Genomic DNA, 16,130 nt, shown 5'->3' with positions numbered 1-16,130 from the left:
CACTGGGCTGATGACACAAAAGGCTCAGTTTCCTGTTGTCAAATGAGCTTGCCAACTCAGGGAATGACCAATGGCTCTCCAGCAGATGGTTTCAGTGATCAAGCTGGGATATAAGGGTTGAGGTGCCTGAGGTACCCTGGACCTAAGTTGTTGAGGGCTTTGTAAATGAATAGGGATCAAAGCAGTAATACCAGAGTTTTTGCCATAGTTTCTTTCCAGCTGAGCTGCAAGGAAGGTTCCTCCTACCTCTGTCAGAATAATATTTTAGCTTACACTAATTTCTTTCATGATTCTCTCATTACTAGTAGTGGCTTGACCACCCAGAGTCCTGGCACAGGCATAAAAGCCAGCTCCATCCATAATTTCTTCCTTAGGTGTTGCCAAGTGTTGACATGAGAACAAATACACAATTCCTGGTAATTGATCAGTAGTGGGAGTTAAAGGCAAGTGCTTATGGGGTTCCCCACTTACATCCCATTGATAAGGGGAAATGAAACCAAAAAGACACCCAGAAGTGCATGGCCAGCATTGCTCAATTCTATTGTCGCTTGTCATTCGTCATTGTACTCTGTTAGACCTGAAGCCCAACAGCCTGATGCTGAGATAGAGGCACAGAAAATTGGATTGTAAGACTTAAGGTGGAGATGTCAAAGTTGGGCACATCATTGGGCCAACATGGCATCATGGTGTGGGTTATTTGCTTTTCTCCTTGTGCTGCGCCAGTGCAAGGTGTTTTTGTTCCTGCCAGGGATGGGTGTGTTTAGAATGGAGGACAACTACAATGCTAACAATGGCCTCTTGTTTTCCTAGGGAGGATGATCTGCCACCCAAATGCTCTTCATCCACAAAAGCATTCCATGGTGATGCTTCATCCTCGGAGAACGACACTCTCACATCATCCAACACCTACAACAGCCGGTACTGGAATGACCCCAAAGCAAACCATGCCACAGACTCCTTTGCTCGCCTCAACAACGATGCGCGCCAGCCCTTCACCCGCTCTGGAAGCACCAGCGCCCGCCCTGTCTATGCCAATGGAGGCCACCCAGCCCCCCCTCCACCCAAGACATTGGTGGTGACAACCAATACAGCCCCCTCCCCACAGGAGATGGCCAGAAGCAATGGCTCAGTGAGCCGCAAGCCAAGACCGCAGCACACACGCTCCTACGCCGTGAGCCAGGCAACGCTGGAAAGGATAGGTGCAGTGCCGGTCATGGTGCCGGCGCAGAGCCGAGCCGGCTCTTTGGTGTAGGAAGTGGGCATGGTTCTGAGGAAAACAAGAACCTGTTGCACCGAGTGGGGGTGAAGACCTGGCCAAAACAAGAGACCCTCCTCTTCCTCCCTGAAATGCGTTGAAGGGGAACATCAAGCCTCTCCTCTGTGTCTTTCCCCCACCCCAGTCACTCCCACTGGTGTGTGATGGTCCCCTCCCCTTGCTTCCCACAACCCTTTTTATGATCTCAGGGGTCTCCTCAGCTGTGGCTGGATGTGCCAAGGCCAAAGGGAGGGGCACACAAGGCGTCACAGGGGGACGATGCCACACTTGGTTTACTAAGATCTACCTAATGAGGCCCCCTCAAGGATGGCGAGTGAGGTGGGGTTCAGAGGGCCCCATAGTCAGCAGATGGGCCATTAGCAAGGAGGACTACTCAACAGCCTTATGGATGGCACATTGGCTGTTTGGCTCAAAACAGACGATGAAGCTGGGAGGGGGGGAGTGGAAAGATGCTGGTCAAGCCAAGCTGGTCTCAGAGGGACAGAGAGAGAGAGAGAATTACGAGACAAGGGAGGAGGGGCAGATTGGGAATTGGTTTGAGGGTTATATTTTATTCTTTAGTTTGTTCTTGCCACCCCCTCCTGCTTTCTCCTTTTCCCAGACTGGATGTTCTCTTCCCCATCCACCCGGCCCCAACCTTGCACTAGTTTTTTGGATGCTTCCAGCAACCCCTTGTCACCTCCATGGAAACTGTTGTGAGTCAGTCCGGCATTGTTCCCCAACAAGCTGCTTGGCGCCAGAATGTGCTGCTGCTGCTGCTGCTGTTTCGCTGTTGTTGAGAGGAGGGATTCATGGGGGGGGAGGCAGTAACGGTGCTGGTTGGAATGCTGAAGCCTCCGTTGCTTATCGAGGGCTGTGCTGTGTTTTCCGGGCGTGTGGCTGGCATTTTGCAAAGAGCTGGGCTTCAGCGCCTTTGGCGTTTGCATGGCAGGGTCCGTCTCCTCCCCACCCACTCCATAAGGGCTGTTTGGGTCTGGCTTGCATGGCCAGTTGAACATTCACACATTTGAGGCTTCACATTTAACCTTCCTTTTCTTGGATCTTTGGGGCTTATTATAGTAAAGGGAGCAGGGAAAGAGAGAGAGAGAGAGAGAGAGAGAGAGACAGACAGACAGACAGAGTGAGTGTGGGAAAGCAGGGAGCAGCAGAAAGGAAGGCTCGTGGCAGCGCTGTCCCCCCCTTTCCCTCCTTGTGGCATGACTGACTCTTACGTGGCACCTCACTGTGGCAGGCTGGCATGAGGCCCTGTTGCTTCCTTGCCCCTGCCTGTCCACCCGACTTGACAGGTTTCACTCTTGCAATTTTCAGTAGCCTTAATTCAAACTGAGGATTTAGAAAAGAAAAAATAATAATAAGCAAACAAGGGTCTTTTCATGCCGTGGAGGAGACTTAGAGCTGGGGGGCCATTTCCTAATACCTCGAGGAGGCAGAGCCAAGGGACATGTCACTTGAGTCCCGCTGTCCACACCTGCCTCATTTGTATTGCTGACACACTGATCTCCTTAATGGGAAAATGCTCCCCTTGGAAGCTCTTCTTACCAGGCTTTCCTTCTCTGCACTGACATACGAGAGAGAGAAGGAGAGAGAGACGTCTTTCTGATCTCACCCCAGCACTATGAAAGGGGGTGGCTTGTTTCACAGGCTTCCTCCCACCTTCCAACATGCACTGGAAATGGGGTTTGCTAGAGGTCGGTCTCTTGCTACTCTTCTGCTTCCACTCAGCTCACCCAGACTTCATACTTTCCTTCCAAATGGGCACAGAGGCATCCTCTAGGAGAGCTCCCTGCCCAGGCCATATTTCCTTCTCTACCCACACACTATCCTTGCAGAGAGAGTCCTTCAGGTTGCACTGGGTTTGAAGCTTAGCTGAGATTCTGTGCCTTCTTTGCTTTAAAAAAGAAAACAAACAAACAAACAAACAAACCATGCTCTCCTCCTTCTCCTCCTCCTCTCCTCTAAGCCCCTCTCCCCATAACACATACGCAACTTGCTTCATTGACTTCCGAGCACACCAGGCAGACAGATGGGCTGCTGAATTTATACACATTTCCCAGGGAGCAGTCTCTCTCCTCATGTGCTCACTGCCGGTTTCTCCTTTCCAGACTTGGAGGTTGGGGTGGGGGTTTTGGGGGGAGGGGAATGGTGGAAGAGTGGCTTTAAAAAAACAAAACAGCAATGCAAAAATAGAGGGCGGGGGTAAAATAACGCAGAGACACACATTCTCTCTGCTTTTATAACAACGAAAAATGTAGGACGTTTTCAAGGAATGCTGCCCACGGCAGCTCACACTCCAGTGCTCGGAAAGCCCTTCCCGGTTCTACCTTTCATGAGACTGTTCGCTCTCCTCTTTCTTTGTTCTTTCTAATTGTCTAAAAAGGGGGGAATCAATAAAACTTTTATTCGTATAAAAGGGGAAACGGTTGTCTGTGCATTTTGTTATTATTTCCCATGCTTCAGCACTAGGGATGGAAGATAATTTTGTTGTGTCTAGGCTAATATACAGATTGGAAATGTGGTCAACTTTTGGGTTTTGCACTTTCCCCAAATTTTGCAATGCAGTCCTCAGTTCCCAGAACATACCAAACTGCATTTTAAAAATGTGTATTCTGGGATGAAGTTTCTTCAGAAATGCATCCGTTGAGTTCAGGGCTTTGCTGTTGCCAGCAGCAAAGGTTGACTCCATGGAGTTGCTGGACAAACAGCAATGGTTTGCTAGAAGGCAGCTTCTTGTGTTCCTATTCTCCAAATGAGAGCCTTCTGGAGGAATCTCAATGTACCATCAGGGTGAGCCTTGGAGAGCCAGGCATCCATTGCCCATCATCATTCTCATGTTGGGCAGAACACCCAAGTTGGTTGAGGGCAGCATGAAAGAATCCCAGGGTTGTACACCTGGCCCCATCCAAGTTAAGAGAGTCTGTTAAGAGTGCTTTGACCAGGAGCTGGTAAACATCCTCAGGATTGTTTAGGATCAGGCTGGTCCTCTGTCCTTCAACTGTTTTCTTTATTTACATACTTCAAAGAACAAGAATAGCCCTTCTGGACCAGACATTGACCCATCTACTCCAGCATCCTGTTCACACAGTGGCCAACCAGATGCCTGTAGGAAACCTGCAAACGACACCTGACCACAAGAGCACTCCTCTCCTGTAGTTGCCAGCAACACATACTGTATACCTTGCCTGTGCAACAAATGGTCGTCAAGATTGCTTGGAAGAGATCAAACCAATGCATGGAAATATACCAGGCAATGAAGACAACTAAAAGCAGCAGCAGAACAGCGTGGCAAATGGCACAATTACTCTCTGCTAAAAACAAAACCACTTCTGCTTGGTTCCTAAAAGCAAGTAAAGCTAGGCAAATACGTCTTGAGATGAAGAGCAATTATTGAATTCTAATGAACAGTTGATGTATATCATACATCATCAGACCATTATTTGGGAGAATGCTGGATTAGGGTGCCCACTGTTACGACACCAAAATGTAGTTCTTGATTCTCTCCTCTACCCCCAAGCTGAATCTCCAAGCTTCAGAAGAATGAGCATTTGTTATTTATATTATGTCTTGCATATAATATTTTGCAAAGCACCTGCGAGTTTTGGTCACTCCTTGGCAAGACATCTCCACTCTGCCAATCATACGTATATTTCTTTTCTGAATATGCAGGGTGATGTTGCTGTTGATGAACTAATAATACTCTGCAGAACAAGCCCTATGTGCCACTCAGCACATCCAAATATGGTGGTGATGTTAATGTTTCTTACTTGCTCTTTTATTAAAGTGTTCCCAGTGACGCACAACATAGGACAATAACATTGCAATCAAAACAATGCAAAATCAAGCAATCAATACAGCCTGTACCAGATTAAAAACTTCTTAGGAAATCTGGTTCAGTTCCAAGTCCCTGCACACCCATAGCAGATGCTGACACAGACATGATAGGAGAGTATATACACCAAATATTTTATGAATGTGGCAGTTTAGCTTTTGCGAGCTTTCCTTCAAAATTTCCAATGTGCTTCTTAAGGGTCCCAACTGGTCCTTTACAGCTGCATTGTTACCAGTCCTGCATCTGACACCACACAGGATGTCAGGCATAAATAAGTTGGGTGTGGCTTAGGGAAATCAGTGTTGTGGGCTAAAGTAGGTCCCTTGATTTGGCCTGTGGGCCAGAGACTCCACACTGCTGATCTAATTCCTTCACAAGTCCTGTTTTCTCACACAAATTAATGGAAAGGGAATAACTCCCTGGAATCGATGCCCATAGGTTGCCATCCCCCAGACAGGGAACTTAGCATTCCTTGTTACTGTCCTGCAGATCCTTTGGTACCCAGTCAGGCAGTTCCATCCTTCTGGGCCCTAATTATATGCATACAGATGCCTTTAACCATTAATGTCCAGAATGGGGTGGGGGTGAGGAAGAGGGAGAAGGAAAACCAAACTTTCCTTTAAGCAGTATCTGTATGGGACAGGGTTGTGGAACGTGTGGTGCTTCAAATGTTGATTTGCTTTATACAAGGGGAAGGAGAGAGAGAGATTCTTAGGGATTCAGTGCTCAAAAACATGTGCCAGATTGGGGAATGTCAAGCCTCAGCCCTCTCAGTCTGGCCCTTAAGATTCTCCCTAATAGAACTCATCCAGGAGTGCCAACTTGAATAAAATAGGGGACAGGTAAGCCCCACCCTGCATCATTGATCACAAGACATGGCGCACCCACACCATTTGAACAGCAATGCCCATCAACCCTGGGAGGCCGACACCCTCAAATATGCTGTGAATGGAATCACTAAAGAGCCCTGAAAAATCAGCTACCTTGAATTATTTTATCATGGAATACTGTCATAAGGATAGAAGTTTATGCTGAGTGAGGAATTTTCTACTATCTTGGATATTTATTTATCTGATTTATCTGTGAAGCCTGGCTCTGTGTCCTGTGTCTTGGTTAGCTGCTTCCAATCTAAAATATGAGGTTATGTCTACATGAAAACTCAAGCTTGTAGTGAATATCTAAATAATCACATGCATACACCACTCAAGCCAGCTCCAATTCAGAGGAAGGGCGGGAGAGAATGTGTTGGCCAGGTTTTAATCTGTCTTTGGGCTGGGCTGGGAGTGGGGGTGGAATACAGATAGCATCAAGGAGAGATTAGATGAGGTTTGTTCTGAGGGCTTGTAGAGGATTCTTCTAGTGCTCAACGCTGTTAGGGTCATCTTGTGGATTTGGACTTAGCAAATCATGCTTACGAAGGGGGGAAAGTGGTGTTTACATACAGCTTCCTGCAACTAAACTGCATTGTGGAAGAGCTAAAAAAAAAAATGCAGTTTGCTGAAATCCCGTTTGGCAAAGATGAGGGCAGAATTACAAGCTCTTCATTGTATTTCAGTACAGTGGTACCTCAGATTACATACACTTCAGGTTACATACACTTCAGGTTACAGACTCTGCTAACCCAGAAATAGTGCTTCAGGTTAAGAACTTTGCTTCAAGATGAGAACAGAAATCGTGCTCCGGCAGCAGGAGGCCCCCTTAGCTAAAGTGGTGCTTCAGGTTAAGAACAGTTTCAGGTTAAGAATGAACCTCCGGAACAAATTAAGTACTTAACCCAAGGTACCACTGTAATGGTTGGACAAGGGGTATAACATTTAGAATGAGACACTTCCTTACACCAATAGCTATATAAAGAAATGTTATAAATCATGTGACTGGGGAAGAAAAATGATTTCAAGATCACATGATGCAGCTTTCAGCATTGGGAAGCAGGCAGGCTTGGATTGGTTTGAATATAGTTTACACCTGTTTAGGTTTCCAAGTCATGTCCTCGTCTTGGCTTTCCTACTGGGTAGCATGAGAATGGCTTAACATCCCCGCCCCCGAAGCCAGCCAAGTCCACCAGCACCCCAGGTCACATTTGCCAGTGACTCTATTTTGTTCTTCTGCTGCTTAACTTATTTGCTTGAGTCATATGAAGCTAATTGCTATTTGGGCACCTTTGTTGCAAAACTGATGGGATTCATTCCATTTTCTATTTTAGTTTCCCAGTCCTAAACAAAACATTGTCACAGGAAAGCCATTGCTTATATGGAACGTTGTCAACTTACGTGTCTGTTTTCATAGTCCATTCATTGCTTTCTCAATTGTTCAATATAATACTGGCTCTGCATCTTTCTGCACTCATGCAATGTAATTTTGAAGCAGAATTAACACATAGCCATCCCCGATCACTGGGACTTTGCTTGCTGTTCTGCGCCATGGAACTGGTAGCGTTGAGGCTGCACAGCCACCAGATATTGCACAATATGCTGCATGTCTATTTTGCCTTGGCAAAAATAGTACTAGGACAGAATTTGGCGAGTTTACAGAAAATATATCATAAGAATTCAAACTTATCGACTATAGATATCGTGTGGGTGTAGCAACATTGTGTGGGTGACAGAATCATTGAAAACAACAGCTTTCTGTATGCATATCAGAATTTTATAAGCAGGATTCGAATGTATTGGAATAAAACTATTCAACACAAATTCTATTTCTTATTTGTGCTGAAGTGAGGCAGAGTGAATTAGCTGCCTCGAAGAACAAAGCTGCAGGAAAGAAACTTGACAGATCTTTGTGTGCCACATAACCTAAACTTGAACTAGCTTCCTCAGATGCTCTGAAGGACACTATCCCATTACCAGGGTTTGAAATCAAGTTTGCTTCCAGATGGTGCTATAGTCTAAACCACTGAGCCTAGGGCTGGCCGATCAGAAGGTCGGTGGTTCGAATCCCTGTGACGGGGTGAGCTCCCATTGTTTGGTCCCAGCTTCTGCCCACCTAGCAGTTCGAAAGCATGTCAAAGTGCAAGTAGATAAATAGGTACCACTCCAACAGGAAGGTAAACAGCATTTCTATGCGCTGCCCTGGTTTCACCAGAAGCAGCTTAGTCATGCTGGCCACATGACCCGGAAGCTGTCTGTGGACAAACACCAGCTCCCTCAACCTATAGAGCAAGATGAGCGCCTCAACCCCAGAGTCGTCCACGACTGGACCTAGCAGTCAGGGGTAACTTTACCTTTACCTTTGCTTCCAGACAATCTGATTTGTTTGCATGCAGTTTGTTGAGACATCCACTATGAAGCATTGGTCCTGATTTGTTTGCTGGGACATTGTTCCTAGCAATTGTTCTCCCACACTTTCCTGTCACTTCAGTTACCACAAAATATCCAGTGGTTTTTGGAAGCGGTTTGTTGCACAAGTGGGCCAAACCCACTTTAATTTCCTGGTATGTAATTGAATCCCACTGTCAGATTAGTGACAGTCTGGAACCAGCCAGAATAGTTGGTGGTTGTACACAGAACTGGGAAGGATGCCATCTCTAACAGTCCTGCACCCTGTATACATTAAATTAGCATGTAAGACCTTAATTAGCATGTGTGACTTACCACATACAGGGGGTGGAGGAGGGACTTGCATTATATGGTCCTTTGATTCCACTTCTTGAGAACTATTGGTGGGTATTCAAATACACCTGGCATTAATTTATTTAGATACATGTGTACCTTTCAGGACTAAGAACATTTACTGGTCTAAAAACCAGACTAAAAGCAGACTTTAACCTCCATACACCAAACTCTCCTTCCAAGCACAGAATAGGTTTGCATGGGTATATTTGCAAGTGCATGACCAGGTGCTTTTGTGTGCAGATGTAAAGAAACAGATGAACCTACATCTAACATTTGCTTAAGAGGCTTCTGTTTAGAGCTAATAATCTCCAACCTGCAAACGGACATCATTTGTTTTTCTTGGTTACCTGTTGCAATGCTGTAGTCCTGATGAATGCACCCTTTCTCTGCAAATTGCCCATATTCAGCATGACTGTGCATGTTTGTCTGAGGCAGGTGGGCTTCCTTTGATTAATAGGAAGGTTTGTGTGTTGGAAGCACATGGTGCTGTTGAGGATTATGCTGTCTTCCAGATTTGGGTCACAAATTCAGTTTATTCCACAGCTCTGGGCTGACATCTGCTGGGAGAACTCCGCACTGTTATCAACTAGTTCTTGGCAGATATGTCCGCACTGCCGCCTTTGTTAGGTTAAATTGGAGAAGCAATAAACTAGTTATATCTTGGATAACCTGCACAATGCTTTGAAGCAGAATGTGTATACAGTGGTGTTTAACATCAGTCAGTATGCATTGCCAGTGTCACACCCACAACCATGATAGAGGAACAGTCATCAATGAGAGTACAATGTTTACAGACAGACCTGTTCTGCATTAATGACTTGAATGAAGCTTTCCCTTTGATGATGCTCAGGATCTGATATGGATGTGAGTTTATAAATATATATCATAAAAGGTTCATTAAGTAAAAACGTTACTTGAAAAGGAGCGGCACATCTGCAACCACATGGTGACTGACAGTTAACAAGAATGTAGAAAACATATGTTACATTTTCTAGGTTAGCAAAGTTGCAAATACCCCTTGCACTTGCTCAACCTGAGACAAGTGTTGTGAAAACCATCCTAGGGTGGTACTCAGTGCTAGTCATAGAATCATAGTCCTACTCACAACAGGCCCATTTAAGCTAATGGCCATGGCTACCTTCAGTTCATTAATCACAGTGTGCTCGGTTCATGAATGAATGAATTTACTTTATTACGGTCACAGACCAGGATAAACTGAGCATCTAAATAAATAGCATTACAGTATGAATCTAAGTGGATAATTATTAAATAAATGGGAGCAAGAACCAAACGTAGGTTAAAACATATACATAGAACACTTCATTAAGCATAAACAATGGATGAGTAAAAACTGATAAGAAAATTTAAAAGAGACCAGTTAAACAGCTGTATGGGGTGGGGTTTCAGAAGTACGGATCTAACAATATGGGCCTTCAATTTAGGACTGAATTGTAGCATATACCATCCTCTAACGAATATCTATCATGGTGGCGCAAAACCTGGCGACGGAATATGTGACTTCTGGGCTTTCATCCTGTAGTAATAGGAAGATGTGTTTGGTTCAATAATTACAGTGGGTCCAGTTTCAGAAGGCTGAAATTGCCACCATGGCTCCGTAGCTTCGCCACTGAACTTGTTGTGTATTGCCTAGAATATTCATTATACTATCACCCATTTGTATAATGGAACTTCAGGAATTATCAGTGATGTTTAGACAGCACTCTATAAAATCTATGTAAGTCCAACAGCACCCCCCAGTCCATGTGACTGGCAGAAGCCCCCGCTCCTATTAATAGGAGAGGAAGGGTGGCTAAAATTGGCATATCAATCAAGGGTAGAGAACCTGTGGTCCTTCAGGTGTTTGCTGGACTGCAGCTCCCATCTTCCCCGACCATTGGCTATGCTGGATTAGGCTGATGGGAGGTGGAGTCCAACAGTACCAAGCAAGGGGAAACATGGTGCCCACCCCTGCTAAAAAAAGGAAAACCCTGCCTACATTTTTAGCTCAGCTGGATCTCAAAGGCTTGATCATTTAAGCTCAGAAAAACTGCAGCAAAATTACTTTCAGAGCTCAGGGGCTTCCCAACTCAGGGACTACAGTAATATATTTTTTTAATCACCCTTTGGGGGGTTTTGCACAGCAATGTTCACTGTCAAGGAACTGAACAGAAAGCAGAGACAATGTTCAGATAGCATTTGAAAACACATAAATAATGGAATGATGATGATGATGATGATGATGATGATGATGATATAGTGAAAATTAAACCCAAACTAGATAGATTTGGCTGGTCATCACCTAGCTTTTTAAAAGCTGAACTAAACAAACCAACATCACTTGCTAAATATTTTGCACAGAATCTAGAATCAACAGTTCCAAAACACAACTGTAATGTTGTTGGTCTCAGTAATGAGATTTGCTTTTTACGAGATATCCAAGAAGCATTTTTTTTTTTTGCGGGGGTGGGGTGGGGGGGAGTCTATAATTGCCAGCACCGTCTTCAAGGCATCAACTCTCTTTTGCCAGTTTAGTGTCATCTCAGTGCTATGATTTCAGCACCATGGAAAGTTCCTTGAAGCCCTATCAAAGCATGCTGAATACATCTGCTGAAATATATTGAAGAAGCACTTACATGTGTTGCCAGTGGAGTCCGGGAAGGGGAAAGATGGCATATTCTGCATGTAGAATTCTGGCTACACTACTGCTGAGCACTCTTCTAGACCTAAACTCTGTGACCATGTCCCATTATCTCTTAAAAAATAAGTGGCTAGGAAGTTGAAGTAATAAAGATAATCCCAAGAAACTCTGGATGACAAAGAAAACCAAACAGAGTTGACTGAAAACTACTGAACAGACTGAAAGCCAGGATTGTATCTCTTTGCTCCTACTGCATTGCTTATTCTGCCACAGCAGTTGAGGAAATGCATTCCCATCCTATGTGAATGAAACTATTGCTCACCTAATGTTAGAAACATAACCCTTATTTTTTAAAATAACAACAACCCAAAAAATGCAACTTGTCTTGATGGGCCAGTGACTGTACTTAGTGAAAACAGTTCAGACATCTGGTGGATATAATAAATTCGGATGATCTTTAATTTTGGATAACTGACTGAATAAATTAACATGGAATAAATTCCTTCCTTTTGAGTTTGCTTTTATACTCCCTAATATGGATTATAATATGCACATGGGACACTCTGGAGTATATTCGAAAAAGCTGGAGGAGTATGGATTAGTGAACTGTTAGCTCTTAGCTATGATCCTTCTGTCCTCAAAATCTGAATAGTCCAAGAATGATTAGAAACAGCCTCTTCATAACTCTTTCAGTAGTGTATATGGCAGCATTCTATTTTACTTAGCCAGTTTTTATCATTCTAGACTATATTCTGAGATTCTCTTAACATTTATTCTAATGATTCTTCATAACTTGAATTTCTTTGGAGAGGCAGCAGAGAACATTGCCTCTTCTCATTTTATACACATTTAATGTTTTGAGAAAATTAGGGCTGGTCACTCAATTTGATGTTTTCTTTAAAGCAGGTATTTTAATTGCATGACATTTAGTCAATTGGGCAATCACATTTCCATGAATTTGCATATATGTCAACAGTGGGAAGAAGAACACATTGGGAGATACTGGAGAATTTCTTAAGTTCCTAGTTGCCGTCTGTAGCTTTTGCTAGCACTCCTATTAAAAACAATATCCATGCTCTGATTAAGCAGGGCATCTTTTTAATCAATGAAAATTTTCTAATCAACCAACTGATTAATCAGTCAAAGGTTGCAACTCTAGGAAGAGGGCATTTGCAAAGATGGAATGGCCTTGGGTGGCTTCTCCATCGGAAGGAGGAGAAGGGGTGTCCAGAACATTCAGCCAACCATGAGCACCGTTGACTGAATGCTTGGGGATGTGATCTGGGACAAACACAGCCCTGCCCAAAGAAGCCTCAGAAACAGAGTTCTGGCATCATTGGCAGGAAAGTGATGCTCATCATCACACGCTGTTCATGCTGAAGATAAAGCTTAAGATGTCGGCGAAGCAGGTGTTTCTCAAGCACCCTTGAAGATTTTGTATGTGTTCATCCCAAACACAAGCAAATCTTTGGCTCCTTTGGGGGGCAAGCTCAGGGCTCATCCCCAAATTTGAAATTCATCTGATTTGTAGGGACAATTCAGTCAAATCCCAAAACAGGGAGAAAGGAATGGGCAGCATGACATAGTCTGTGGCACCTTAGGGATGGGACAGGAAGGTGCTTAGAGTATTAGTGGTTCCCTTTTAAAAACATTTTGAGAAGAAGGGAACTTTTGGTGGTGGTTGGGTGCATTGCCTAATTACCTTCTCTCCTTTTTTTGTACTTTTTGAAGGGACACACTCTCACCCTTCGCAGAGGCACTCTGGTTGTCAAAGCCATGAGCGGAACTGGCAGGTTTTCAAAGTTACAGGAAAAGGGAGGAAAAGTAAGAGCTCTCCCCACCATCATTGTAAGCACCGTCCATATTAAAAAGGGGCAGGATGTTGAGATACCGTCCACAGTCATTATAACAATTCTCTTCTGTCAAAAATCATTTTGGAAGACAAGCAGTGCTCTTCATGTAACTGAATTAGCCTCCCCTCCATTCACCATCTGCAAATGGGATGGCTATTCTGATCGACTTCTAGTTCTTGATAATATTATATAATGGGTTAGATTCAATGTTATTCAAGAGTAGGTCCCCAAAAATCCATGGACAGCCCCATTCATTTCTGTCATTCTACTCCAAGTATGACATCTTAGTTGAATGTTAGCCAATGTAGTATACATAGATGCACAACTCCATGCACTTTCCTCTGTGTGTCTGTTTTAGAGACTGAGATAAGTTACCTTGTTGATAGAAGGTTTGTGTCTGAGGTCTCCTTTGGCAGAAGAATAAATATATGTAGTCAACACAGAACTTTGGGCTGTCATTTTAACAGACTATTCCTCCAGGAGTTTAACACATGTTAAACTCCAGTCTGTGGTCAGTGAGCACACCCTTTCTCGTAGTCCTCCGAGTCCTTGGCAACTTGCTCCAACATTGCTAGCAGAGTCAGACTTACGCTACATCCATGGTTGATAAAAGACTTTTGGTCTGAGCTCATAATTTTTCCCGAGCTCTCAAAACGAACAGGGCCAGCTGCTTGAGACTGCCACTAGGGGTCGCCCTCGCCATGCAGTGCTCAGCCAGGCTCCAAGAAGCAGCCAGCTGTAACTTCCAACCTGCTCCTGACTGACTGACAGCATTTTGCACCTAATCTTTGGGACCCGGCTATGTTCCAAATCCCAGTCGCATCAGGCTGTGTGGCGGTGATACTTTAACATGCAGCATATGCAGCTCATTTCCCTATTCACTGGGCTATTTGTAAACCTAATTTAAGCTAAATCTTTCACAGCGCTTATCACTGTTGAAAGCTCTAAAGGAAGGAAAATGGTTGACAGCAATAAACCCTTTCTTTCCACTGAACGGTAGGTTTTCAGCTGTTCCCTTGCCTGTGCAGAGGGGAGCACGGTGTCTTTCCACAATCACAGTCTTTCAAGCTCTGACCTTGAATTGCTACAAGGTCAACGTCATGGGGAGCAGGCCCTGAGTAATACTGGGGCCAAAGGAAGCGGGTTCAGGAAGTGATGCTGTTGCTCCTGAAATGACACTGAATCCAGAGTCTCGGAAGTCTGATCATGGGCACTGCACACTTGGGTGATCCTTGAGAAGGTCCCTCTGGGTCAAGAGGGGGGGCATTTCCAAAGAGTAACGATGCCCATCCATTTGTATTGCGTACACTTAACAATTGGTCCCCCCTCCCCCCAATTTGGGGGTGGAACAGAAGCTGCTGAACAGGAGCATAAAAATACAATAACAAAGGAGGTACATGGAGTCCAGATTCCTGCTTCCTGCAGTGCTCAGGCAGATGTCTTGGGGATGATCCCAGAAGCAAGTCATTTAAAGTGGTAGCAGTGCCCAGAAACTATTACTATTTAGTGGCATGCTGCCATTCAGCCTAGATGTAGCATAGAGCCATCATCATCAGAGGCCTGCAGGATCAGGCCAGGGGCCCATCGAATCCCATATCCTGTTCTCACAGTAGCCAACCAGATGCCCACAAGAAGCTGCAAGCAGGACCTGAGCACAAGAGCACTGTCTCCTCCTGCAGTTTCCAGCAACTGGTACTGAGAAGCACACTGTCTCCAGCTGTGTTGGCAATGCATAGCCTTCATGGCTACCAGACATCAGTAGTCTTATCCTCAACAAATTTGTTGAATCCCCCCTTTAAAAGCATCTAAGCCTAGGACCCATGTACCTACAGGACCATCTCTCCTGGTATGCCCCGCTGAGGACCTTAAGGTCCACAAATGACAACATTTTGGAGTTCCCAGGTTGCAAGGTGGTTAGATTGGTCGCAACTAGGGCCAGGGTCTTTTCAGTACTGGCCCCGACTTGGTGGAATGTTCTGTCACAAGAGACTAGGGCCCTGCGGGACTTGACATCTTTCCGCAGGGCCTGCAAGACAGAGCTGTTCTGCCTGGCCTTTGGTTTGGACTCAGTCTGACCCTTATGTTTCCCTCCCCTTATGGTTTTGATGAGGGTGCATTTTAAATTACATTTTAACCTGTATTTTAAATTGGTGTTTTGTCCCCCCCCCTTATGTTTTTACTGTAATTTTACCGTTGTTAGCCACCCTGAGCCCGGCTCTGGTCGGGGAGGTGGGGTATAAATAGAATTTATTGTTATTATTTATTATAAGCTAGTGGCTCAAGGCTATCACCTTACTGTGTAGCGGCAAATTCCATTAAAAATATGTGTTCTATGAAGTACTCTATTTTCCCCCTAATGTTACTCTCAAAATAGTTTCACTTCTCAGTCCTCTCTATATTGACTGGCAGGGGCTCTCCAGGGTTCCAGACCACAATCTCTCCCAGTCATGTCTGGAGACGCCAGGGTTTGAACCCAGGATCTTTACATACAAAACAGATGCTCTAACCGTTTATCTATGGCCCTTCCCACTCAGCTATGAGTCTTGCCACCTTGACTCTTCACACCTGCAAGAATTTCATGTCAACAAATGATAAGCTATAAAGTTGTCTGGTTTCTAAATTTGTAGAAAAGAGTTTTTAGAGACCCCTCGCTGTGGGTTAAACCACAGATCCTAGGGCTTGCCGATCAGAAGGTCATTGGTTTGAATCCCCGCGATGGGGTGAGCTCCCGTTGCTCAGTCCCAGCTCCTGCCAACCTAGCAGTTCAAAAGCATGTCAGAGTGCAAGTAGATAAATAGGTACCACTCCGGCAGGAAGGTAAACGGCGTTTCCGTGCGCTGCTCTGGTTTGCCAGAAGTGGCTTAGTCATGCTGGCCACATGACCCAGAAGCTGTACGCCGGCTCCCTTGGCCAATAAAGCGAG

At 44.8% G+C, this 16,130-nt stretch overlaps 1 protein-coding gene and 1 long non-coding RNA gene across 2 annotated transcripts in view; one reads left to right on the top strand and one right to left on the bottom strand.

The window, feature by feature from the left end:
- IGSF11 (immunoglobulin superfamily member 11) overlaps positions 1-3,693 on the top strand; it is a 175,036-nt gene extending 171,343 nt beyond the window's left edge. The window contains exon 7 of the mRNA XM_081909442.1: positions 811-3,693. Within this exon, the coding sequence (XP_081765568.1) occupies positions 811-1,252 (442 nt within the window). The 3' untranslated portion in view covers positions 1,253-3,693. The remainder of the gene's footprint in view (positions 1-810) is intronic.
- On the bottom strand, positions 3,178-7,826 carry LOC309369008. Its single transcript, XR_014168004.1, has 2 exons — positions 6,903-7,826; positions 3,178-6,668 (listed from the first exon to the last, which is right to left on the bottom strand). It is a non-coding gene; the product is annotated as an uncharacterized lncRNA (long non-coding RNA).
- Positions 7,827-16,130: the final 8,304 nt, after the last annotated feature.

Source organism: Podarcis melisellensis, assembly GCF_964234715.1.
Source record: "Podarcis melisellensis genome assembly, chromosome: 4".
NCBI lineage: Eukaryota > Metazoa > Chordata > Lepidosauria > Squamata > Lacertidae > Podarcis > Podarcis melisellensis.
Note: the sequence above shows the minus strand (reverse complement) of the source record. Positions and strands in the feature narration are given on the sequence as shown.